Consider the following 27,653-nt stretch of genomic DNA (forward strand, 5'->3'; position numbering starts at 1 on the left):
GCTTATTATTTTGTACGAAACACAAACGAGTATGAATCAATAATATTTTCAGTCGTATATTATTTCTTTGGAAGTTTGTCATTTTACGACTATAGAACGGTTGGTAGTATCAACTGGACCACCGGTATCAACTTCCGAAATAACAGCAAGGCGAGCACACTTGAGCTAAGTTGAACTTGGAGCCTAAACGAAGTTTTGGTGGAATGGTAATACATGTAACGAAACAATAGTGAATCCAACAAGACCATCGTCATTCTGTTGTTCAGTTGGCCTGAATAGGCTGAAATGGCGTGCGTAAGTCCGAATGAAAGCACAACAACACCCCGTGAGTCCATCGAAGGGGTGCCCGATTTTGGCTGGAGAGTGCCACTCAGTTACTCCTGCAACCTGAAATGCACGCCCTTCTTCAAGCCACGGCTGAATCAGATTCCGCAGTACATTGGACTGAGTTTTCGGTAGGTTCTGTGTTGAAAGGTGCCTAAGGTGTAAGGCTGTTTGATTTATATTTAAACTAAACTAAACTTTAATGCACTGGTTATGGTTATGCTGTTTCACTTTCAGTGACTTTTTTAAGCTAGTTTTAATAAACGCAGTAACCTACGGCACAGCGTTTGCTTCTTAATATGCTTTTACTGCACTCTGCGCAGCGTGTAGTCAGATCACTGAAAGGAACAGCTCATTTCACATAATCCAAAAAAGAAGTTCTCCTTGGTGCATGAAATGGTGCCACAGGCGAAGGTATCGTCCACTGGACTACTACTATCACAGAAAGACTACAAGGTACGTCACTCACCTTCGAGTCTTCTGTGTTCTTGGAGTCGCTTCCTGGGGAAAAATATTGTTCAGAACGACTAGCTATACTCAAACTACCCAGTCTCGAACACAGGCGTCTCCGAGGTGACATGATCGACCTCTACAAGTATATGCATGGAATCTACGACACAGGCAACCCGAATTTCCAGCTGGCCGAAACCAAAGACACTAGAGGAAACAGCCTCAAGTTGTATAAACCATTTTGTAGGCTGAACGTTCGGAGCTGCTTCTTCGCAGAAAGGGTGATTCCTCACTGGAACAGTCTGCCAGAAACAGTTGTGACAGCACCATCAGTGAACAGTTTCAAAGGAAGGCTGGACAATTTCTGGGCAGACAGACCAGAGAAATTCTCGCCAACGTGCTACCAATAACCGCCCGCGCATGCCACCAAAAAAGTGTTATTGGAGTACTATTCAACAGGATCGATGAACAGGCCTAAGGCCTAAAACATCGCAAGTTCAAGTTCAAGATGGTTTGCCTCTTTCTATAGTCTGTGTAAGGTCAAATAAATACAGTTGAATGATTGTTTGAACTGTATGTACCTTTACTTTTCAGCTTCCGTCCGCTGCAGGTTGTTTTTGGCTCGCGTAAGTGTAGCCTATGCGATCATAACTTTGTCTGTCTGTGCGTTTGTGCGTGTGTGTGTGTGTGTGTTTGTGCGTGCGTGCGTGTGTGTGTATGTCTGTGGTAGAAACTCTAACATTTGAAGACGTCACATTACATTGACGTCACATTATGACGTAAGAGGGTTAGACGTCACGCGAAGGAAGTACTGAAAGTCTCGGTCATTATTATTTTGAGCGCGCCGAGACTAGTTGGCAGTCGTGTCTGTAAGTAGGCTACATGCAGACAGACAGATCTAGATCTAGTGTCTCGCTTTCTTGCACAGTTTCACCTATGCTCTTTCTCTGTGTGTGTGTGTGTGTGTATGTGTGACGGAGTGATTGAGTTTGTGTTACTGTTGTTTGTCGATTTCTTACGTGAGCCTTGATGGCTTCGCCTCTTGTTAACCATCATTTGGACGAATCTTCGTTTGCGAGCCGCTAAGTCCCACCTTGCGTCAAATCATGCAGTCCGCACCGAATATGCATACCAGCGCTCATTGGTCTAAAACATATGTAAATATTGTGCAGCAAAGGGAAGCTACCCACGGGAAAATAATCATCGAATATCCTGTTATTAACCAATGAGCGCTGGTATGCATATTCGGTGCGGACTGCATGATTTGACGCAAGGTGGGACTTAGCGGCTCGCAAACGAAGATCCGTCCAAATGATGGTTAAAAACAACCTGCAGCGGATGGAAGCTGAAAAGTAAAGGTACATGTATACAGTTCAAACAATCATTCAACTGTATTTATTTGACCTTACACAGACTGTAGGAAGAGGCAAACCGTCTTGAACAATATTTTTTCCCCAGGAAGCGACTCCAAGAACACAGAAGACTCGAAGGTGAGTGACGTACCTTGTAGTCTTTCTGTGATAGTAGTAGTCCAGTGGACGATACCTTCCGCCTGTGATGGTGCCAGAGATCCAGACTGGAACCCATTTTCGGAGACATATCGTCAGACTAGCGATGTTGTCATAGGGTTAAAATGTGTCATTTGAATGCGTCATTGCCAGCCAGCCAATCAGCGTCTAATGCGGGCGGCACACCTTTTCTACTGCGCCAAAACAAAACCTACGCAGTGATATTCACTGCAGGCAGCTGCACGCAATACTTTCATCTACTGCACACAGCATATATTAAGAGCAGGCTTTAGGGTTACGCCACAACGTTATTTTGGTCCCACTGCGTAACTCTGCTTGACCGAACCCCTTTCAAGTGCACGCGTACACTTGTCCTCCTCTGTGACACACATACAGTGAGACGCATACACAAACATGATAACACAAACATGGAGTCTACAGTCACATGTCAAAATGCTACAGGATTATATAACTGTTTGCCTTGTTCTTTGCTGTAGCTACATGAGGTTCTGGATGGGATTAAAAAGGCAGGGACGACAACCCTTCATTGACCACATGAATCAGATTAGCCACAAGCCCATTTATGGTAAGTAGAGACTATAGAATAACAATAAGTTATTTTAGTAATGCATATATAGTGCGTGTGTGAAGTATATTTATCGTAATTGTATTTTGACAATTTGAGCGTGTTTTAGATAAGCAGCTTTTGAAGAAAGTTAATGTAGGCAAAGCAGTCTTGTCTGGATGTTCAATCATTTCATGGTGTTTAGCCTGTAGCTGAATTATTTCACTGATCTTTCTGCAGTGTTCACAGTTTAGTTTAAATGTACGTGTTTTTTTATACATGCAGTGCATATTTTACCTCTGACTGAGCTTATGTCCTGAAAATGAATTGAAAAGATATATATATTCAAATTGTCCTTTGTCATGAGATGTATGCCAATTGCCATTGTTTTCAGGTTGCCCTATTGGAGGCATTGGATGTGGAACCATGGGCCGAGGCTACAAAGGAGAGTTCTGTCGGTTCCAGATTTCCCCAGGAATATATCATCACAAAGAGGTTGAAGCTAATCAGGTACATATTCACATACAAATTACAATGGTACCTCACTACCTGTGACGGAAGAATTCTCCTCCACTCAGTCAAGAGTGTTCATATAATATATATATTATTATTACAGGTGTCTTTTGATGACAGATGCATGCTTTGGTCAGGTGAACTATGGACAACGAAAAAAGATAACATTGACATGTCCTTTTTATTAAGTGGTATGCTCCCATTGGAGGGGCTTCACATCTCAGGTGCCACAGTTCTAGAGTTATTTATGGTGGTGTTAAAACTTAATGATAGGAATGGAGCTTGAGGGAGATATTGAAGTTTGTAGTCATTTTCTATGGGTTTTTTCCTGTTTGAAAAAAAAATTTATGTCTGTTTTTTGTGGGGGTTTTTCCCTCACAGTTTATATTACATTTTGTTCCTCTACACACAGCCACTATCACAAATTCTGTCCAACCACTCTTGTTCCCATCAACTCTTCGCTGATGACACACAACTAAGATGCTTTGGCAAAGAAAGCGAACTCGAAGCAGCAAAAACTCATATTCACTTCTTCAGTCCTGTGTTGCAGATGGTTAATATTTGATTTGGCTTTGTACAGAATTTATTTGTTCATGTTTTTGTGATGCGCTTGGAACTATTTTAGGATTTGCACCATATAAGTATTCTCATTATTATTGTTATTATTACCTGCACCTTTTTGTCCACAGTTCATTCTGACACTGCGGCGCAACGGGGAGACAGTGTACCAGCAGGTGTTGTCATCTCACAAGAAGAAGGGCAAGGGTCTGAAAGCGTGGAACTGGGGTTTCCCTGGCGACCAGGCAACCTATCACGCCCTCTACCCCCGTGCCTGGACAGTCTATAGGATACCTGAACATTCCGTCACTGTCACCTGTCGCCAGATATCGCCCATCTTTCCGCATGACTATAAGGTATCTTTGCACAGATTGACATCAACGAATGCTTATTATGAAGCATTTTTACTACCACATTTATAATTATTTTCAACAGCTACTGAGCTGGAGTGTACATATTCACTTGATGTATTTTTGGCAGTGTGAAAACAAATTGCTATAGTTGTTTTTTTCTCCCTAAACGCTCTTTGTCAAGCAGACAGTTTGAATTTAAAGTTTTCTTAAAAGATGACATAACCATCATCTTGTACCCTCAACATTTATTCCAACAAATCAGTCTGATCTTTCAGGACACCAGCCTCCCCACTGCCGTGTTCATCTGGGACATTCAGAACGACGGCGACACTGACCTTGAGGCAAGCATAACCTTCACCTTCAAGAACGGCCAAGGGGTCAAGGCTGACAGCACTGGGGGTTGCTGGTCAGAACCGTTCCACTGTCAGCACAAGAGTGAGGAGAACGGCAGCAGTGCCAGCGACAAGACGGCAGTCGCTCAGGGGGTCAGCATTCACCAGATTATCAGCGGTCAGCCCTGCTCCTACAACATTGCAGCTGCTGTCAAGGTCTGTGACTACAGAAAAAAATTGTTTCACCATGTTTGTAAATCCTTGTTGTTTTAAGTTAATTGACACTGAACAAATTACAGAAGTAAGTAGCTAGTACATAATTAATCTTGTTTCACTGAATCAGAATGAGTGAGCCACTGAGGGAACTGACAGTAATAAAGTCAGAGCGACTCATGGGTTTTAAAAATATAAAAAGATGTCAGTTTTGCAGAATTGTGTGTTCTGTTCCAAATTTGATTTATCAAGAAAGCACACATTTATCTTAGAAGCAATTCTAGTCCCACTTATACGCGTGTGTGAGTCTTGTGTTTGGAAAAGATGGGGCTTGGTTTGTTTGTTTGGGGATCGGTATGTGTGGGTTTTTTCACCTACTTTAAATTTTTAAATATTAAATATATTCACAGGATGGACTAAAGGTGACTCAGCACACCGCCTTTGATCCCAATGGTTCTGGACACAACCTGTGGAACAACCTTCACAACAATGGTCACCTGGGCACCTCAACAGGTATGCAGCAACTCATTGTTCCTGCCATCGTTTGTTTCATGTCTTGCCTGGAAATAAATACTACTCAGCTGCGTGTGTAAGTGTGGCAATCAGCTCACTTAGGTGTGTGGGAAGTGGAAGTTGTGCAAAGATTAGGTGCTCGTAAATTCCAGTTCATTTTCTTTGTTCTGTCCTCTCTCTCTCTCTCTCTCTCTCTCTCTCTCTCTCTCTCTCTCTCTCTCTCTCTCTCTCTCTCTCTCTCTCTCTCTCTCTCTCTGTTTTGAAAAAACGGGGATGGTGGAAGTACACTGGTGCCTCTGGTGTTTGTAACCCCAAATATAGTTTATTTCTTTGTGTTTCTGTAACAATGTTTTCTTTATCTTTTTATTCTGTCTTTGTGGGATGTTTGGTTTTTTTATAGTTGTTTTTTTATGAGCCATACCTTTTTCATTGACTTCTTTTGAGTGTTCTTAAAAAAATGATGGCACACGGCGGTTCCCCCTTTCACAGACAGCATGATTTAGTTTGCTGCTGGCACGCGCGCCCACGCAGCCCCTGCCCTGCTTATCTGTTAGCACATTCCTGACCCCGCTGGGGCTCAGCCTTCTTTGTTACACTGGCTGGCAGCAGAAAATGAGTCAATTTCCCACGGTTTAATTGCCTTCCTGCCACTGCCTCACAGCAGAACCAGATTTTGTATCTAGTTTATATCTTGAAGAGCCCTGTCTGGAGCACTTTCCATGTGGTTTCGTCTTGAAGATTTTTTGTCTTGTATTAGTTTCTGATCATCAGAGTACATGTACGCTGTGTGTTTCATTTGTGTGGCATTGTGTTGTGACAGGCAAATTTTTCACCCACTGTTCAGCAGAAAAGAAAGGATTGAATCATAGTATTATTACAAGTGACATCACACTCAGTTATTTTGTGCAGCAGTGTGACCTAATATTTCCAGTTTTCTTCTTTGTCTTCATGTGACAGTGTATGTTGGGTATGCAGTGTGTTTTATAATGGAGCATACTGAAACTAAACATCTAATTTGTGTTAATGCATTGTGTAGACTGTGTGGGGAACGCTCTGCAAGAATAAAAAAAGATCATAATCGTAATGTGAAACTGTGTGTGGACTATGCGGACAAACTGAAAAACTTTTTTAACATTGATGACATTGTATCTTCGTGTGCTGGGAGCTTGGATAGCTCAGTCGGTAGAGCGCGTGGGCTCGTGATCGAACTGAAAGGTCGCTCGTTCGAATCCAGCAGTGGGTGTCCATATCATTTATCCCGTTGCCGACCCTGGTTTGCTGGTGTCAGTATAATGTGAACAGCCATCTTTAAATCTACCCCAAGATACATGGAAGTAAAACTAGCTATAACAACAACAACAACTGCCGTGTGCTGACATTTTGGAATACTGTTTTCCTATTTGGATACCTGTAAGCGGGCTCAAGAAAAGATACCTCACACACACAAGGTAAAAGTCTTCAAAGTGTCAGCATGAACATCTGTTAACATAACCTTGCAGATTTGTTTTTAATTTGTTCTGTCTTCAAACGTTGACCGTGGCGCGATCTGTAGCCACTCAAATACATGTCATTAATTACATTGTGCCGTGTGTACTGTTCTCTGTCTGTCTTCTTTCAGCAGGCTACAGCAGTGGCACACCTACAGCATAGTGGTCATATTTAGTATCGTTTGAAAGTTTATGGTCTTGACTACAAGGCTATGTGTAAATAACACACATGCTGACATCGTAATTCAAGAGAACTAACAAGATAGAAGTGTTTTCAAAACACACAGCTTACTCGTAAGGCAGAGATAGCAGTGCGTAGCTGCCGAGAGGTTGAGCTGGGCCGCACTCTGGCCTGCTAGTAGAAGGGAGCTTTTCTCTTAGCCTTCTACTGCTGAGATGGCTTGTGTGGGTGGTGCTATCGCGCGGTTGTACAGTCACTACTGTGTAGCCAGCGCTGAACCGGGGGATGGGTGATTAATTACCGCTGGCGGCCTGGCACTGAGGAAGGGGTGATAAAGGGGGCAGATTCCGGCTGTGCCTGTGAACTAAACCTAATAGCAGAAACTGCCGTGGGCATGCTGTTAGAAAAGTGTGTGTTAAATCAATCAGGTATGTTAGCGAAAGTGTATTTTGAGCTGTGCGGGTATTTTTCTGACCAGCAGAAACAACACCCAAAACCCCCAAGGGCCAGGAGCTAGCCGCAGCGGTGTGTGCCAGCACCAAGGTCAAAGCAAAGGCACATGGCCAGCTGGACTTCTGCCTCGCCTGGGACATGCCCGTCATCCAGTTCAAAGCTGCTGAGAACAAGTACTCCAGGTATGATTTTTGTTGTCACAGCGCTGGTCTGTCCTGCTTATAGTGAAAGCTGGGCAAGTGTGTGTGGGTTTGTGTTATTTGGTAGACACGTGTCTGCAGATTATATGACTGCGCACAAGAAGTGGACAGAGGAGGTGCAAACAAGTGGAAGCCCCCTTTTAAAACCTCTGAGGAAATCAGGTCTTAAAAAGGAGGGAATCTTATAATGGAGGTAAATTTCCAAAGGTTATGAACAGAAGATCTAAACACACAAAAACAAGATCTTAAAGGGGGGGGGGGGGGAGTCTACTGGAGCCAAACTCTTCACAGAGCACCACTGTTAAGTTACATTGATGAAAGAATGCTTGAGGAAAGTGAAGAGTGGATCTTCTGAGTTTACAATAATGCTTTCTGTTGTTCTTCAGGCGATACGCTCGATGGTTTGGAACGGCTGGGGACGCAGGCCCAAGGTTGTGTGCCCATGCTCTCACTCTCTACCCAGTGTGGGAAAAGAAGATCGAGGACTGGCAAAACCCAGTACTGCAGAACCAGTAAGTGGGACACGGTACTTTAACACAATTGTATTCCCTGTACAATGACTTTTACACTCACAGACAGACGTGCGCACAGCACAAACACACATGCAAACACACTCACTCGCACACAAACACACACGCACACATATTCACACACACACACACACACACACGCCAAGGGATGAGGATATTGGGTTTAAAAATGGTTACCAAGACACAAAAAATAGACAGTATAGGCTTGCAATGTTAGTCTTGTTTGAATAACCTGCTTAGAGAAGTGAAGGAAAGTACAGTGGAACCCCTCACAAGGACCCCCCTCTCTAACGACTACCCCGCCACAACGACCCTTTTTTTTTAACCGATGTGTTTCCTTATATAGTTGTCACCAGTGTAGTGACCACCCCGCTCTAACGTCTAAGGACCGACCTAACAGCTTGTGTAACGACTTTGTCAGACAAAGCCAAGACTCTCAGTCAGCGTAACGCATCATTGACAAACTGGTTATAACCAGTTATAACCGTCTCGCGTAAGCAAAGCCACTAATTAACCGCTGAGAGGTGTGATGGTTGGGTGGGCTGAGTAAACATCACAAACCAATCATCGAGAAAACAAACTCACGTGACCTACATACACCGTTCAATTCAGTCAGAATAGACAGTCTTTGGACAGAAGAGCAGTGGAGATCGACATGGTGTCTACAAAGAAAAGAAAATGTTTAACTCTCGAAAATCGAGTGAATTGCATGCATTTGTTTCTCTTTCTTTCATGGTACAGGACCTGCTTATCTCTCTGAGATGTTATCAAAATATTCAAACCTCTCCTCTCTTCGCTCTGCAACAGATACCAATGTACTTAGTAAACCAAAAAGAAACAGAAAATCAACTAACTATGGATTTGAGAGATCCTTCAAGTACCAGGGACCTCTTGTCTGGGAGAAAATCCCCCGGAGCATTAGGGATTCCCAGTCACCATCTGCCTTTAGAACAGCCCTCAAAACACACGTTTAAGTTAGACCTCTGAAGGAGATCCCATGATCGGTGAGTCATCGGCGCTGCCACGTGTATTATCTACTAAAGTGTGGCGTTCATGAGGATGAGTATGTGCCTGTGTGTGTTGTACTAGAATAACGTATGCGTACATGGAATGACATTGCGGGTTACCTGAACATTGACAATGACGAAACAAAGATTGTGTGTGTGTGTGTGTGTGCGCGCGTGTGTGTGTGTGTGCGTGCGTGTGTGGGTGTGTGTGACCATGTTTGAATTTATTCGGATTTAGTTCTCTTTCCTTGTTTGTATTATGATTGTGTAAGTGTAAAGCGCTCTGGGCTCGTCACCACGAGGTTTACGCGCTATATAAGTAATCGTTATTATTATTATTATTATTAACAGACACAAAAAAGGAGAAACTGCCATCGCGATTGCAAAAAGTCTTGATGTTGGAAAATCGCAAATTCAAAGAATTATCCAAGATAAAGAAAACATTCTGAAAAGGTGGGAAAGTGGTGACAAGGCAGTGAACGCACTCACCATGCACTGACATCATACGAAAGCAGCCACACAAACACAGCACAGAGGCAGGTGTGCAGATGCTTTGTGAGAATAAGCGTTGAAAACCAGTTTGAATAAAAAAACCAGCAGATATCAATCAATCAATATGAGGCTTATATCGCGCGTATTCCGTGGGTACAGTTCTAAGCGCAGGGATTTATTTATTTTTTTGTTCACAAATAGAGCCGCATGTCATAATCATTCTTCTTGTCTGGCTTTATTGACTGCATGACGATCTTGTGGCAGTGACTTTTCGCTCTCACTCTCCCTCACTGACTACCCTAAGCCCTGACAACTGATCCTTGGAAATTGTTTGGAAGAGTACACCTCTCTATTTCTCTCCAATGCTCTTCCTGCTGACATGCAGTGACACTGAACACCCCACTGAGTTTAGCCAGCTACCCCCCCCCCCCCCCCCCTCTCTCTTTCTCTCTCCCTCCCCCCAGCCATGTACTGTTTGGTGCTGTGGCCAGAGAGGTGTCACCGGCTAATTGAGGCCAGCTGCACTGTTCACTCAGAGCAAAACTAGTTGACTGTGTCTAACTTTTGACAAAGCAACACAACTGAAGGGTTCACAGATTAGGTAACCGACTCACTGGTCAAGGCTGCGGGGAAACAAGAGTATCTTGTCAATGAAAGAGGTTACACACAGATACGCGATGCTGAGAACGGTGGCCGATTTTTCACTCTCTTTCTCGGAGGGCCTTCATCATTGCAGGGACTGCTGTAAAGAAAGCTTGCTCAGAAACTAACTCTTTTTGCATTGTCAACATGCACCAGAACTGGTGGACACAATCGACAATGTCAAACATGAAATCGAAGCAGTTTGCTTGAGGAAACGGTCGTCAGCAACTCAAACTTCTCTGTTTTCTTTTTTTAAGAAAATCTGAGGTGACTTTCTTTGTGGCCCCCTGACCCCGCCCCCTCCCTCTGTAAGGACCCCCCTCCATAAGGACCGATTTTTGTCAACATTTTCAAGGTCGCTAGAGAGGGGTTCCACTGTATAGCAAAGTTGAATAAAGTCAATGTTTGAATTAAGAGAAAAGGTCAGAAATAAATAGGCTTATAAAAATTGATGACCTTAGAGAACTTTGTGATATATAGCAAAATTAAAACTATGCAGTGAAAACAGGACAGGGACACAAAAGCTTTTGCACCATCCACCAAACTCTGAGATGAGCAAAATATTCAGAGAGAAAGGAAGCTAGTGAATGATTAAATCTAAGCAGTTTTGTTTTCCATCAGGAATCTGCCTTCGTGGTACAAGTCAGCCTTGTTCAACGAACTGTACTTTGTGAGTGATGGGGGGACAGTATGGCTCGACCCCATGGAAGGAAACTCGCAAATCTCCACCCACCCCATAGTGAAGGAGTACAGCAAGTTTGCTTACCTAGAAGGTAAGAACCTCTGCTTATTCCATTTCCCTTGTCCTCCTTCTCTCTCTCTCTCTCTCTCTCTCTCTCTCTCTCTCTCTCTCTCTCTCTCTCTCTCTCTCTCTCTCTCTCTCTCTCTCTCTCTCTCTCTCTCTCTCTCTCTCTCGCGCGCGCGCGATCAGTGCACATGTTAAAAGAGCAGATTGGAAGATCTGGTCAAGCCTAAAACTGTATCCTTTTGAAATAAAGTCCCTGGAGATTTGTGCCTGTCTGCTTGTGCGCACACATCTCACATTTTCCAGTCTTTCCTTTTTTGTCTCCTTCCTCCTCACTGGCTTTCTAAAGGTATGGCAGTGGCTTACAGTAATGATTGTGTTACTTTTGCAGGTCATGAGTACAGGATGTACAACACATATGATGTTCATCACTACTCCTCCTTTGCCCTCATCATGTTATGGCCCAAACTGCAGCTGTCATTGCAGTATGATTTTGGTGAGGGATTTTCCATACATGTAATGTATCATTGTGTGTGAAGTCTTTGTGGCTGTGTTTGCTTGCATCTCTACATCTGTGTGTTTATTTGTTTGTTTGTGGGTTTTGTCTGTCTGTTGGAGTGTGTGTGCTTATATGAGAGAGGGGGAGTGTGTATGTGTCTGTCTGTCTGTCTGTCTGTCTTGCGTGGATGCATGTGGCTACGCGTGAAGGAGAAATTACAGTGAGCATTTCAGGGGAATATAAATGTCCAGAACAAAGAAAATTAGTGATGATCCCATGGTATTGGGATTCTTTTTTGTTCTTTTTTTCAGTCCCCACGTGCACCTGTGGTTCATGTCTCTGTAGCTAGGCTTGTTTGGATGGCAGAAAAAAGTCAAAGCAAGAGTGTCAGAATAGGTGCATAATGTGTAATGTTTGGATGACAGAAAGCAGAGCAGCAGGAGTGTTCAAATAAGTGTGTCATTTTTGTTCCAGCTGATACAATTCTGGGAGAGGACACAAAACCAACCAAGTACCTGATGAGCGGAGAGATGGGTGTGCTCAAAGCCGCCAACACTGTGCCTCATGATCTTGGTGATCCCGGTAAGCTTACATTGCACTTTGCAGTCATTGACCTTTTGTTTAATGTGCATGTATGTATGCAATTTCTTGAATGTCCATAGCGTTTATTGTTGTTTATTATTTGGCTGAGCTCATGAAGATACAGGCACCCATTGTGTCTTCAAGCAGTTGAAGGGTACTGTTTGCTGCTGTATTTAGTTTCTAATTGCAAATCAGAAGTGCTCACACTGCAGTCCCTGAAATTCTTCAGCTTTGATCTCAAAGGAAAAAAAACTCCGCAAAATTGAGAGAAATGTAAGTTTGGCTACCTCTTGTCCTGAGCTGAGCAACAAAGGGACGCAAGTGGCTTCAAGTGCTCAAAATAAAATTTAAGGATGACATTAGAATTTTGACTTAAAGGAAGAGAGTTGTGGGTTCATTTGAATGCTTTTTACTCTGTCAGGTGCCAGGAGACTCATTCCCCATAACTCTCATTTACTGAAGTTGCCGGTATTTTAGAGCCCTTATGTCCCTCAGCACTCTGCCTTACTTTATCTGATAACAGCGCTCTGCCTTATTTGTTTAAGATTCTGCCTCACTTGTTATGATTCTTACATTTGACCTTGACAGAGGATGAGCCCTGGAAGCGCCCCAACGCCTACGTCATTCACCCAACGTACGACTGGAAAGATCTCAACCTCAAGTTTGTCCTGCAAGCCTACAGAGACTACAGTGCTACCAAAGACAAAGGGTACCTGGAGACCATGTACCCCTGTTGTAAGGTAAGATTTGAAGGGGCGGGGGAAGGAGGGGTGAGGGTAAGATTGCTAAGGATATTTTCAGAGCCTATAAACAGAGCTCTACTTTAAACTTAAAGGACAAATTGTAAAGGGACATAAGTGCCCAGAACACAATAGTGGGTGAGAGATAACCAATCTCCTGGCACCTTGGACAATAAGACATTGACTGGGCAAAGAAAACTTGCAAGCTCAGAAACAAAGTTTGAAGCTTCAACATACTCAGACACCAGTACCATTAAAAACAGTCTGATCCTGTTGCACAGGTTGCAGTGGTGTGCTTTGAGAGATGTTTCTAAATGATGTTTTCCTTCAAGAGTGAGGTTTAGTCATCAGTTATATTTCTGTTGAATTTATGTGTGTTGACTCATCTAGCCTTTAAAGCTTTAGTTTGATTACATTTACCACTAAGGGCACGTGTTGCCTGATGTTTTTAAAACTGTTTGTTGTGTGGTTTTACATACATCTGTAATTATACTGTCTGAAAGCTGAATGTGGAATTCTGTTATGTATTTTAGACTTTTCCTTTCCAGGATTTTGCACTAAAGTTACAACAGTAAAAGTAAACTTGCTCTGAACAAAAAACACCACTGGTGAAGAAGTTCACAATTTTAATGACAAAACCAATGTGTTTCAGGCAGTAGTTGAGAAAGCAATAACCTGGGACCAAAATGGAGATGGTCTGATCGAAAACAGCGGCTTTGCTGACCAAACTTTTGACGCTTGGGTCATGACTGGTAGCAGGTAAGCACAGTATGTAATGTTTGATCTTACACTTTCATAGGTCATACAATCTTCAGCCCAAAAAGGCATTTGTGACCCTCCACCACGAAATGAGTCGCATGTCACCTCGCGCGGTTCTGCGCTAGGCTTGATATAAGTCTGGGGAGTGTCTGGTAACAGTGTGAGGGTCACCTTAGTCACAGGCTTATAACTCAAACAGTTTTCGCTCTTTTCTAAAACGGTTTGCACCACTGGATAGAGCATAAAAAACGCTTTCGGAAAATGTACAAATATGAAAATCATGCAAAGGTGACATGCGACTCATTCCGTGGTGGAGGGTCACATTTCTTCTTTCTGCAGCAACACAGACAGTGAAATATACTGCTTCTTTGTAAGTTCACTCCTCTCACAAAGAGAAGCTTAAATAAAACTCTCCTTGATTTTAACAATGTTTTATTTCTGTGGACATATTCATGAAATTTACATAAATTTATAAATACATGTATGGAAACAACAACAATTCTCTTCTTCTCTCTGCATTCTCTTCATAATGTGACATCCTAGGTTGTTGTTGACATTAACCGTGCAGTGGTGCATGTTTTTCAGTGCGTACTGTGCAGGCATGTGGCTTGCTGCTCTCAGGATGCAGGTAGAGATGGCAGACGTGCTGGGGATGTCTGAAGACAAGGAGCGATTCTCCGCCATTTTGGACCGCGGAAAGAAGTCGTTTGAAGAGAAGCTGTGGAATGGTGAGGACTGTGGTTTCATGTGTGTTTGAGAGTATGGGTGGTGTATTGTTTTTGATACTGATGACTGGTGAAATTCAGTGTTTACATTAAAACAGTCCACATCGGTGAGGTACAAGGCAGTGTTATACTCTCACTCAGGAACTGTTGTATTGATGAGTTTACCCCATGGTTGGTCTGCATGCAGTGATTTCTCAGTATTATAAATACCATGCTGCTCTCTCTCTCTCTCTCTCTCTCTCTCTCTCTCTCTCTCTCTCTCTCTCTCTCTCTCTCTCTCTCTCTCTCTCTCTCTCTCTCTCTCTCTCTCTCTCTCTCTCTCTCTCTCTCTCTCTCTCTCTCTCTCTCTCTCTCTCTCTCTCTCTAGGCAATGAATTTACCAAGTTTCTCCCTTACCCGCTTTGTATTGCGCAATGCTACATGTGGCTTACGGCTAAGTTTATGTTAACTACGAAAGGCTTATTCTCTCTATTTCTGTATGGAGGTCTCTCACAGCAGTTACAATGGAATCCAGCTATAACGAACCTGGGTATAACGAAATCCCTCTTATAACAAACTGCCATTGATTTCCCAGCAGACAGCCTTCTATTTCTCACTTGTTACTTTCCGGCTACATCGAACCTTTTGAACTCATTTGCATAACGAACCCCTCTTTTAACAAACACGTTTTCATCGCCCCAGAGCCGCTTTGTCTCTAAAAGTCACAAGGCTACAAGGATCTGCGTGTGAGGCGAGATCAAAGGCAGGTCCATTGTGATAGCTGGGTGGCCTTGTTTATAGACACTGACCTTCTTCCCAGGGGTCATTGACCCAGTTTTAGCTATGAGAGGTGGTTCCCCTTTCATATGAGAGAGGAAACACTTCCTGCACCCGGGTCAGTGACCGAGTTTAACCTATGGGGAGTTTAACCTATGGGGCGGTCTCTTTGATGTCTTGAGAGGAAACTTGGCCAGGGTAGTACATGCACCAGAACTGGTGGACACCATGAAATCGGAGATTGATCAGAATGTACATGTACATGCTTTTACACGACTTTTTAAATTTTACTTCTAAAATTGTGACAGTAAAGTGAACATTTGAACTATGCCTCTCTCTGTGGATTATATTATGAAGCTGTTGAAAACATGCAGAGATTGTACTCTCCAAGGAAAGATCGATGGGACGATCATTTGAAGGTGAGTGGGAAAACTTGTCTTAAGGCCATTTAGGGTTGAAAACTCTACAGCGAATTGCTGATATAACGAACTAAAATGTATCTCCCTTGAGATTCGTTGTACCCGGACTTCACTGTACTTGCATTTTTCTTTTCACGAGCAGGTCGTTACTATGACTTTGACACCAGTGAGAGTGGTCATCACGACAGCATCATGGCTGACCAGCTGGCCGGCCACTGGTTCATGAAGGCTTCTCAGCTGGACGATGACACAGTGAGTAACATTGTAACTGGTTAATTAAGTACGGTTTTAGGCAAATATGTCACCAGACAACACTAAAGATTGTTAACCTTCTGGGTGAAATCAACAACAACCCTTCTTTTCATCCCAACCTTCTGTTCACCATGGATGTGTGTTCTCTGTATACATCCATCCCTCATTCCGACGGACTTCGAGCACTTCAGTTCTTCCTGGACAATCGTTTTGTTCGCGACCCACCCACTCCGATCCTCCTCCGTCTCGCAGAGCTTGTCCTCACGCTCAATACTTTTGAATTTGATGGACAAGTCTTTCATCAGATAAGTGGTGTTGCCATGGGCACAAAAATGGGACCTTCCTATGCCTGCCTATTCATGGGCCACCTGGAATACTTGATTCGTTCCACTTACACTGGACCTCGGCCTGAACTGTGCAAACGCTACATCAATGATTGCCTCGGTGCCACCTCTCTCTCGTTGTCTGACCTCACTGATTACATACATTTTGTCAGCAACTACCATCCCTCCATCAAATTCACCTTTGATATCTCTCCTTCCGCAGTCGTCTTTCTGGATCTGAACATTTCCCTGTCTGACGGCATTCTGTCCACCAGTGTTCATTACAAAGACACTGATGCTCACACCTACCTTACTTTCCATTCCTCTCACCCTTCTTCCACCATCCGGAGCATTCCATTTTCCCAGTTTCTCAGACTGCGCCGCATCTGTTCTGACACAGATGACTTTGAAGAGAAAGCAGCAGAAATGTCTGATTTCTTCCTTCAACGTGACTACCCATCCAGCCTCTTGAATGTGTCCTAAAATAAAGTTCGTCGTATACCGAGACAGGAAGCTCTGCAGCCATCATCCACCTCAGACAGATTAGACAGACCTGTGGCAGTTCTTACCCACCATCCCCACAACCTACCTGTTCGCCACATTCTGAAAACTAATTGGTTCATCCTTAAGTCCAGCCCCTCTGTTGGTGACACTTTCAGCCTGCCACCCTTGTTGGCCTCCCGACGGGACTGCAACCTTAGAGATTCCCTGGTTCGATCCTCTCTTCGTTCGCCAGTTCCCCTACAACCCGGCACAAACGCATGCCAGAACCCTCGTTGCCACACCTGCCCCCACATTTGCCATTCTACCACTCTGACCGGCCCCCAAAAAGATTTCAAAATTAAACGCACGTTCTCTTGCACCAGCCGCAACCTCATCTATGCCATATGCTGTCTCAAATGCCCCAAAGTACTCTACATTGGTGAGACCGAAAGAACCCTCTCTACCCGCTTCACCGAACATCTGGCAGATATTCGGCATCGCCGCTGTAGGTCTGTTGCCCAACATTTCAACAGCAGTAACCACACCTCCCTAGATGCACGTGTGAAAGGTGTCTGGCAAATGTACAGCACCTCCACAGACAGAAAACAAGTAGAGTCCAATTTCATTTTATCCCTGGGCACATCCACACCTGACAGTTTGAATGCGAAAATGTGATGTACTTGTATTCCCCAAACATACTGTGGATTTACGGTACGTGTGTGTGTGTATTTGTATTTGTGTGTGTGTTGTGTGTGTTTCTTTCTGTGTGTGTGTGTGTGTGTGTGTGTGTGTGCGTGCGTGTGTTTTTTCCTCCCCCTTTCTCCCTCCCCCCCCCCCTTTATGAGTGCGTATTACCTTTAGTCTGTATGCCTGTGCCCTTGACATCATCCAACCACTTCTCTCCCCTTTCATTCATTTCCGTTCCTAGAGTTCCTTCCCCTTTTTGCGTGTTTCCCCTCCATTTTCTTTCAAAACCTGTTCGTTCCGTGTTGCGTCTGCTTTTTGTTGTCTTTTGTGTTCTTTTCCTGATGAAGCTTCCAGAAGCGAAAATTCGTAATCGTCTTGTGTCGTCTTTGTATCGGTGAGTACAGTAATCCTTTGTTTTTCAACTAAAGATTGTTGACATTGTGCTCCCTTTTGAGCAAAATGTGAGAGTTACGTAAGTCCTCATATTTCAAAAGTGTCTGAATGGAAATAGCTTTAACACTCTCATGCTTCATTTTGTGAGCAGACTGCAAAATTCACGCCCAAACTTCAAATCTGTGCCAGAAAACTGTTAAGAACAATGTACAGAGATATTTTTCATACAATGTACATTATTTCTAAAACTATGCATCAGTAATGCACATCCTCCATGATGCTTCAGCAGTTTTCACCCCCCACACTGTTTGAGCTAGGAACAAGGGAAGCAACTCCAAAGATAATATCACTCACATCTTCTCATTTTCATTTGGCAGGTGTTCCCGCCAGACCATGTGAAAACATCCTTGAAGACGATCTTCGACAACAACGTGATGAAGTACGGCAAGGGCAACATGGGGGCTATCAACGGCACACAGCCTGACGGCACCAAGGATCTCAGTTCTCCCCAGTCTGAAGAGTTCTGGACGGGGGTCACATATGCCTTGGCTGCCAACATGATACAAATGGTGAGTGTGTGTGTGTGTGCGTGTTTCTTTTGGGGTGCATGCATGTGTTTGTGTTTGTGTATGTAACAGAGAGAGAGAGAGAGCATGTGGGTTCACCAGTTAAAATCTGAAAAAATACTGAAAATTAAATCAGCAGTCAGACTTTTAGATTTTGTGTGACTGGTTTTTTTCCTGCTACACGTATTTATAATGTAAGTAATGTGCGCTTTAACTTGGTTTGACTGTTTTCTTTCACTGACTAAGCAGTTTCTGTATGAGCCATAGTTTTGACTCCTGTAAAAATGCTAGCCTGAACAATTCTTGTGCAATCACTCCTTATAATCCTCATATTTACTTTGCTGTAAAATCTTTTCCAGGGGATGGTGGAGGAAGGGTTTCAGACAGCCTGGGGGTCCTACCATGTGTGCTGGGAGTGGCTAGGGCTGCACTTTCAGACGCCAGAGGCCTACACCACAGACCACAGCTACCGCTCGCTGGGCTACATGCGCCCCTTGGCCATCTGGTCCATGCAGTGGGCCCTGGAAAGGTTCCAACCCCACCTCATGTCTGGCACCGGCAAGCCTACAGGTGGTGGGGACACTGGGGAGAGTGTAAAGTCTGCAGGGGAAGGTGGAGATGCTAGGTAGGTTAGAGGAGTCTTTGTGTATTGTCCAGCCCAGACGTGAATTGCCTTGGATTGCTTATGGTGCCTTGATTGCTGAACACTGTGATCTCTCTGCAACTTCTCCTAAACCTACGCAAGTTAGGTCTTCAGTAAGATGGAGGTCTTAAATTAGGCATCTCTTCGCAGTCTTTGTGAAACGCAAGTCAGAGAAAACATAGCCGAGGACTTGAAAGAGAGTGAAAGAGAAGATGTCTTGAAATGGAGAGTGTTAAACAAGAGCTTTCGTTGTACAGTGGAACCCCCCTATTAAGACCTCAACAAATCTGAGAAATCGGGTCTTAAACAGGAGAGAGTCTTTAGAATGGGTGTAAATCTACAAAGGTTATGAACAGAAAGTCTGACAAAACATGGTCTTAAAAAGGAGGAAGTCTGAAATTTGGGATTCTTTTTTTTTTTTAAAAGGGGGGGGAGGGGGAATGTTCACTGTACTAAGATTACAGCATTTGCAGGTGCTTTGAGACAGTTAACAAGATAAGATCAGTCCCCACCACTGTAACCATAGAACTGACCAAAAGTTGAGGCATGAAGCAAACTAGTGAAACTTTTGCTACGTCTTTGGCTGTCAGAAGAAAATCTCTAGCTAAGGAGTAAATTGCTTAGTAGCCGTAGTTTGGCTTAAATGGAATCCAACTGGAACACATTCTTGCTGATGATAAACTAAGCGATATCTCAAAATCTGTTGGCAAGGAGACTTAGACTGGTCTATGGATTAAAAATAGATCATTTGTGTAAAATCCTTGCAAACTCCTGTCTGTGTGCAGATGTTAAGTAAAACTACTGGTCCGTAGATAGTTACTGAGAAGTAAACATACTTTATTGACAGCTGCTTTCACAGTGATGCAAAAAGCAAGCTGATTCCCAATGAAGAATCTCAGAATGATGATTTCCCATGATTTTCTTCTCAAAAGATTTGTGTTGATTGCAGACATTCAAGGTGAATATGATGTGGAATTTTGTAGTGTTTACATGTTTGGAAGGCTATTCCCTAACACTTTGTACAGTCTGCTTGGTTCATCTAGACTAGAGTGTGATTATGTTCCCAAGCAATATCCTGAATCATCAAAACTGTTAAAATCAAAGAAAAATTGTTGGTGCCTTTTTTTTGTACGGTGCAGATGTTTGTCAGTAAAAATGTATGTCAGCTGATCATTTGGTTGAAGTTCTGACAGAGACAGAGAAATGTCCACAAGCAAGGAAAAGATAATCAAAACAACACAGGGTTGCTGTTCTTGTGAACTGATGGTTGTGAATATGGTCTTATGAAGGCCACAGCAGTGTCCAATATTTTAAGCTGCTGTGCTTCTGCCGCATCAGTTGAAGTAACTTTTTGTTTTACTTTTTGCTTGAAACTGATTTTGTGCATTAGTTAAATTCCAGCATTCCATGAACATATTTGTTGTCATGTGTTCCTTTGATTATCTGTTTTTGTATATGAAATAAAAGCAAAATAAACCAATAATCCAACTCCATATGTCAATAAATGAGTGTAATTTACTGTGTGCGGTTCATTGTTTTGTTTTAGTTTTGTTTTTGTTTTCTTCTGCCTTTAGAGACTTTGACAAGCACACACTCTGAACTTATTCATACATTTTTGGGTTAGTTAAGCGCTTTTCAGCAATATATAGGATGATTCATTTCTTGTTCTTACCTCTGACATTTTTTGTTGTTGTTGTTGACACGGGCATTAATTTTGTGTTTAGTGTGTGTGTATTTTTCTTAATTTTCTGTTTCTGTCATGGTTACTATAACACTGTAATCTGGGATGGTAAATTGTATTTTACAATGATAAAATTATCACTTAAAGTATCCTCAGTATTCGAAACAAAAACATGAATGTGATGAATCCAAATTGTTAATATGAGCACCATGTTCAGCTGAATGGTGCTAATTCATGGCACCGATAATGCCTAAAATTAAACATTTAGGTTAGAACTTTGTTTTCCACTTTGTTTATTTATGTTTATGTTTCTTTGTTTTATTTATCATTCTTTTGATACATCTTTTCAGTGATTCCCTCTCTTTGTGTTTGTGTGAGAGTATTTGTTTGTTATTGAGCATCCTAATACAGTGCAATTGTATCTTTGTAATGATTAATTAATTTGGTCTGCAAATTTAGATGTGATGTTTTGGATATGCATATATATACATGACATTTTTAAGCTGACTTGAATCCGATTACTGGTGTTTCTTTGAAAATGGTTCTTGGATGCTTGTTTCACATGTGTAAACTTAAATTGTTGTCAATCTGAGGAAAAACTTTTATTTTTATATGTCTTGATTGTGTGTCTATGCAAGCAAAGCATCTTGAGTTTATCAGGTAAAATATAGTATCTGATATCACCGTTGGTTGTTTTTTTTAAATAAACTGTCATGCATAAACAGTTGTCCATTCACATAATTCGAAGTAAATCGATTTGTTACTTTCAGTTATGTTTCATACATCCTTTGGGAATTTATTTTATTTTTGTTTATTACCCATATCACATTTTGATTGTTCCAGCAGTGTAATGTGCTTCTGGTGCTGTTTGGAACATGTGAACAACCAATGTTGGATGTATTTGGCTCATGTGAAAAATAGATCACGACCAACATAATACTAATATTACACCCTTCACTTCATCCCCTGAGACAGGGCGGGGATGTAGCTCAGTCGGTAGCGCGCTGGATTTGTATCCAGTTGGCCGCTGTCAGCGTGAGTTCGTCTCCACGTTCGGCGAGAGATTTATTTCTCGGAGTCAACTTTGTGTGCAGACTCTCCTCGGTGTCCGAACACCCCCGTGTGTACACGCAAGCACAAGACCAAGTGCGCACGAAAAAGATCCTGTAATCCATGTCAGAGTTCGGTGGGTTATAGAAACACGAAAATACCCAGCATGCTTCCTCCGAAAACGGCGTATGGCTGCCTAAATGGCGGGGTAAAAAACGGTCATACACGTAAAATTCCACTCGTGCAAAAAACACGAGTGTACGTGGGAGTTTCAGCCCACGAACGCAGAAGAAGAAGAAGATCCCCTGAGACGTTTGTAACCTCCTGTCTGGTCTCTGATCGACAGCATTTCAGCTTCGAGTGATACTATTACTAACTGGGCAGCTTTTGAGTAGAAGGAGCATAATTATAAACTTCATGTGAAATGTGGACTAGGGGAACAGCAGTTGCATGCACAAAATGGGTATAGATTACCAAGGGTACCATACTGCGAACTTTCAATGAATTTGAGGTTAATTTGTTTGGTCTTTTTTTATTGTCGTATTCTTCTTCCGAAGCATTCAGATTTGAGTATTGGAATATTTGCTTTAAAAAAACACTTTATTGTGTATAGGTACCAAAATATCAGCACAAGTCTGCTATTATTACAGCAATTTGTAGAACCTGCTTACCTTGCTTATTTTCTGCCATATTTATTTCACTGCCAATTGATTTAATATTTAGATGTCTCTGTGATTGTCTCTCTTTGCCCTGTTTTATAATTATGTTATGCATGCTTTCATATTTCATTTTCATATGTATCTCAACTAACTGTTCAGTGCATGTTCTAATTATTTGCATAATTTTGTTTTTACAAAATTAGAAGAAAAAAAGTTCTAATTACCGTACTTTCTGGGTCATAAGGCGGGACTTTTTTCCTCGAGTTTGACCCCTGGTCTTGTATAACCAAGCGCCTAATCCGTGTATGAAATACGAAAAAAATCAAAGAGACCGCCTGAGTACCAGTCAAACAACTTGTGATAATGCATGTTTCAGCTACTAGGTACCCTGGCCAAGTTTCCTCTCAAGACATCAAAGAGACCACCCCATAGGTTAAACTCGGTCACTGACCCCGGTGCAGGAAGTGTTTCCTCTCTCAGATCTGGGTCATTGACCCCTGGGAAGAAGGTCAGTGTCTAAACAAGGCAACCCAGCTATCACAATGGACCTGCCTTTGATCTCCCCGCACACACAGAGCACACATATTTGCACTCTGTATTCTTCCTTTGATGTGCGGCTTATTTTCATTCTTCCACCGTTTGTTACCGGTATACTTTTTTAATTTTGGTGCGCCCTATCGGCCCCCTGCGCCCAATGGGTGACTGGATTACAATTTTGTTTAAAAAGAAGGGGGTGCGCCTTATGCGCTGTAGCGCCTTGTAACCCGGAAAATACGGTATTCAACACTGTGTTGCATAAAAAGTCAAACAGTACCGGTATATGTCTGGTTTGCATTGCTCAATATTCCAGTGTTAAAACAAACACATGAAATGAAATCCAGGCTTAACATTAAAATAAGATAATCACAGGGTATAACATGTACATGTATAATACTCCCTGGCATAACAGAATCCAAATTTACCTGTTTTTCAGGACATGTATGACAATGCATTTGATCTGGAGTGGGTATAATATTTTGTGTGATGATTTTTGTGCGTTGCAATACATGTACATGTATCTGCGAAAAAAATGTGCCCATGAACAAATACACCTGAGGAAGATATGCAACAAAATCTGTATGCAGAATGTTGTTTGTGTTTGTTTAATAAGAACACTGAAAAACAATTTTTTCCACTTCAATAAAGCAGAGATTTGAAGTAGAAATCTTCACCATACTCATGATTTTTGTTCTAATATTGCAGATCCTACCCCCCGCGGGTTAGGGGGAAGAATTTACCCGATGCTCCCCAGCATGTCGTAAGAGGCGACTAACGGATTCTGTTTCTCTTTTTACCCTTGTTAAGTGTTTCTTGTATAGAATATAGTCAATTTTTGTAAAGATTTTAGTCAAGCAGTATGTAAGAAATGTTAAGTCCTTTGTTCTGGAAACTTGCATTCTCCCAGTAAGGTAATATATTGTACTACGTTGCAAGCCCCTGGAGCAATTTTTTGATTAGTGCTTTTGTGAACAAGAAACAATTAACAAGTGGCTCTATCCCATCTCCCCCCCCCCCCCCCCCCCCCCCCCTTTCCCCGTCACGATATAACCTTCGTGGTTAAAAACGACGTTAAACACCAAATAAAGAAAGATTGCAGATCCTGTGTTAAGCTTTACATGTTCATCTGATCCCAGATACAGCTGTGATGAAACTATATTGGTAAAAGCTATGTACATGTAAATACACTTGACAGTGAAACTTTACACTACTTAAATTTATGTGAACTCATTATCTTAGATACCTGAGAGAAACCCCCCATGTGATAAAGAAACCATCTCTTTACACGTGTGTGTGTGTGTGTGTTTGTATTATGTAAATGAGCTCAGGTCAAACTACAGTCTGAAAGTATTTAATATTGGACTCAAAGCGACAGAGCTGTCTGTAAGTTTGAGGTAAAAGACACGCAATTACAGAATTGAGGATAAACAAAATACTATATGGCTTGCTGTGTCATTCCAGGTTTACACTCATTGTTATTTTTTTTAATATTGAAAAGCTCACATTTCAATATTTTTTAAAAAAGCAACTTGCTTTCGCTCGCATTTCAGTAGTTAAAAAAGTTGCTCATGTAAACCTGCTATGACACAGCAAGACATGTAGTATTCTCTGGACAGTGATATGATTGCTGCATATCCTTTGCTGATAGTCTGGGTCTTTTGTCTTCAGCCATAAAACATTGACTGGCATTACAGCGTTCCAGTGCATGATACCATTATTTTATCTTTTGCTCTTTTCTTGGGGTTGCCATGTACGTGGGTAGTCTGCAAATATATGTGTCTGTCCGTCTGTCTGTGTGTGGTGTGGTTGAAGGTTTATAGGAAATACAGGTGAACAGGTTTTCTATAAACCTACGTCGCACAAGTACAAGTAAGTAATACAGACCGAAAAAAGTCACAGTCAGGTCTGAAAAAGCAGGGATGTAATTTTACAAACTCTATGGAAAAACAAAAGTTTTAAAATGAGGGGTGATCTTAAAATGGAGGGGACGGAAGGTTCCACTGAACTGAAATTTGTTGTATGTTGCTGTGAAGCTTTGTGGGGTTTTTTTTACTCGCCTTGGTCACATTGGTGCTCCCTTCTGGCTTCACCCAAGCACTGCGAAGGGGAGGTGATTGAACGTTTGCTCTTCTTGCATTTTTTATCACCTGCATAATCCAGGGAGTCGTAAGTTTTCAAGACTTCGTAGCTCGGTCTGATGTAGATGATGGCAGAAAGTGTGTGTGACATTTTTGTGTTCAAGATTTTTTTTATGGGGTTGGAGTAATCATCTTAGCATTTGATGTTTTTGTAATATCAATTCATCCGTAAACCATATGATCCGTGGTAGTTTTTAATTCAGTTTACATTCCTCAGCAGCTCACAATCTGGCATGTACAAACATGTGAATGTATATGTTATTTTCTCAGTATGTCTGTTCATCTTAATCACTCTGTGTAAATGTCTTTAGATGAGTTCACACTATCTATGATGACTAATTATATGCACAAACAAACTGATCATCTTTCGTCAATGTTTTGAATTTTGCACCACATATCCACCACACCATTAATTTGTGAGAGCTTTGATAACTTGTGAGAAAAATGAGTGATTGTGGGTTGTTGTGTTTGATGGATGATGGACTATGTTCATTCCCAGTGTGTAGAATGTCTGCTTCTTGTCTTTACATATTTTCTACTTAAACATTGATTCCTTCCAGTGCCAACGATCATATCAACCATCACAGACCTGCCCAAGGCATAGAAACAGAAGCATGTACCAAAACTCAAGAGCCTCATGGCCGCGTTCTGTGCGGAGTGAGATAATTTGGCTGAATCCTATTTGTACGTTGAAACTGGTGTTGGTTACGAAATCAATTCAAGTAAAATTTCCAATCTGCACAAAAAGTAGCCGGGCCGTTGAAATGTGGTACAGGGGGACTCCCGTTTTAAGACCTCCAAAAATCTGAGAAAACCCAGTTTTAAAAAGGAGGAAGTCTTGAGAGGTTATGAACAGAAAATCTGAGAAAACGGGGTACAGTTTCAAATTTGGGTGGGTCTTTAACTCATTGTCTCCCAGGTACGGATATATCCGTACCCACTTATATGGCTCTATTTGACCTGGTACGAATATATCCGTACACACAGTGGCTTCCTGTAACGTCGATCTAACGCCTGCATTCCATCGTGTTAATACACAATTTGTACACAGTTACTACAATTCTGAGTGACCTGCTGCAGCACAGCTGGTCTCGGTCCCGCAGTGGGGCACTGCGGTTATGAAATTAAAGGCCCCTCCTGTTTTTGGAACCGCAGGAGCTTTCTAGTTTGCTGTTAGGTAGATTTTTGGTTCCTCTTTCCTGTCATGCTCTCTTTTTCTTCATGAATTCTTTTCTTTTTTCTGCCTTCTTGCTCATTCACCTGTATTTTTTCCAAAAATCTCTTCTCTTGCCGCTTGTCTCGCGATTCATGTATAGTTTAATCTGTTAGTGTTCTGATGTAAGTCCAGCAGTAGATAGGTTAAGCCTATTTTAACATACTGGAAACTGGTAATCTTCCAGTAGGTATTAATTTAGTTTTACTAAAGCCTGCTGGGACACAAGTAATGGGTTAGTGCATTTGTAAACAGGAATCGCTTGACAAGTGGCCCCCTTCATCCCCACCTTCCTCGTCCTGATATGGCTCTGCGTAGTCGGCTGGACGTTAAGCAACAAATAAACAAACAAACAAACAAGCTGGTCTCGGCTAAAAAAAACTTGGTCAACATAGGTGGGGTAGAGTGTTAAAGGGGGTGCCACACATTTTTTTTTTCTTCCTTAATTTCTTGATACAAAGCCAGGTTGTCCCGTCTCATATACCCCTAATGGGTTTGCCGTGAGGGCGTAAAACTTAAATTTTTCTCGGTAAAAGAATGATTTTATCCCATGCGAAAGTCTGGTCAGATCTTTGGTGGCTGATATCATGGTACCATTCACTGCAGGAAAACAATTTGGCTGATATATATATATATGATATTGTCCAGGGTGTTGAAAGCATGTCTTTCAAGCATGCATTTGTTCCATTTGTTACAATTGTTATTTGTGCAGTGAACGTGGATGCAAGGAAATGCCTATGTTCCTGCCTTTAATATTGCACTCCTTGCATTCTTGATTGCCTGTGCGTGTTGCACACTATGCATTAGCCTTTTTCACAGTTTTTGGTAATTAATACAACAAAAAGTGCACTTATGGTATCTGTTGACTGTGTGTGTTTGTGTGTGTGGAGCGATTCCCGGAAAAAAAATACTGAGCAGAGCTTCATGCAACTTTACAACTCTAGGTTGCATACTGTGTCTATCTCTTATTAAACAGTCTTCCAAGGTCCAACACTCACACATTCAAGGTCCAACACACACACACACGCTCGCACGCACGTGCGCGCACACACACACACACACACACACTTTCCACCGATGTCATTATTGTATTGGCTTATCTGTTGTCAAAAGTACCGATACAACTGATGTTCTTTGTACGTACACACTGTTTCACTCATGACCTTGGTCGATGTATTTTGCGTCAGTTCTCGTAACCTACAAACAAAGATAAGAACGCGAATTTTGAGCGCGAATGCGGAAAGCAATTAATCAAGATTCTTCCAAAATCGTGTCAATGGTTGCAGCAGCTATGATATGCAGCATGGGGAAAATGTATGGATTTTACAGTATTTTCGTTTGTGATTTTGATTTGTTTGTTTGTATGTTTATTTCACAGTGTCTCAGTGTTTGTTTTGTATTGTAGCGTATTGCATTGTGTTGTTGTTGTTTTTTTTTTTGTGTTTTTTTTATAAAGTAAGTACACCTAAGGCGCCATTTTAG

At 42.1% G+C, this 27,653-nt stretch overlaps 1 protein-coding gene across 2 annotated transcripts; it reads left to right on the forward strand.

The window, feature by feature from the left end:
- Positions 1-113: 113 nt before the first annotated feature.
- Positions 114-27,020, forward strand: LOC138981669 (non-lysosomal glucosylceramidase-like). 2 transcript variants are annotated; one of them, XM_070354666.1, is made up of 17 exons: positions 114-455; positions 2,780-2,868; positions 3,242-3,357; positions 4,050-4,274; positions 4,547-4,819; positions 5,227-5,329; positions 7,476-7,632; positions 8,037-8,162; positions 10,943-11,094; positions 11,458-11,562; positions 12,040-12,147; positions 12,736-12,887; positions 13,540-13,646; positions 14,232-14,374; positions 15,689-15,798; positions 18,062-18,253; positions 18,610-27,020. In XM_070354666.1, exons 1-17 carry the CDS (start codon positions 286-288, stop codon positions 18,877-18,879), a joined length of 2,598 nt encoding a protein of 865 aa, XP_070210767.1. In that variant the 5' UTR covers positions 114-285; the 3' UTR covers positions 18,880-27,020. The 2 variants fall into 2 exon arrangements, with proteins under 2 accessions (XP_070210767.1, XP_070210777.1); XM_070354676.1 differs by having other exon boundaries at positions 7,479-7,632.
- The last annotated feature ends 633 nt before the right edge of the window (positions 27,021-27,653 follow it).

This window comes from Littorina saxatilis, linkage group LG1 (assembly GCF_037325665.1).
Source record: "Littorina saxatilis isolate snail1 linkage group LG1, US_GU_Lsax_2.0, whole genome shotgun sequence".
NCBI classification, from domain to species: domain Eukaryota; kingdom Metazoa; phylum Mollusca; class Gastropoda; order Littorinimorpha; family Littorinidae; genus Littorina; species Littorina saxatilis.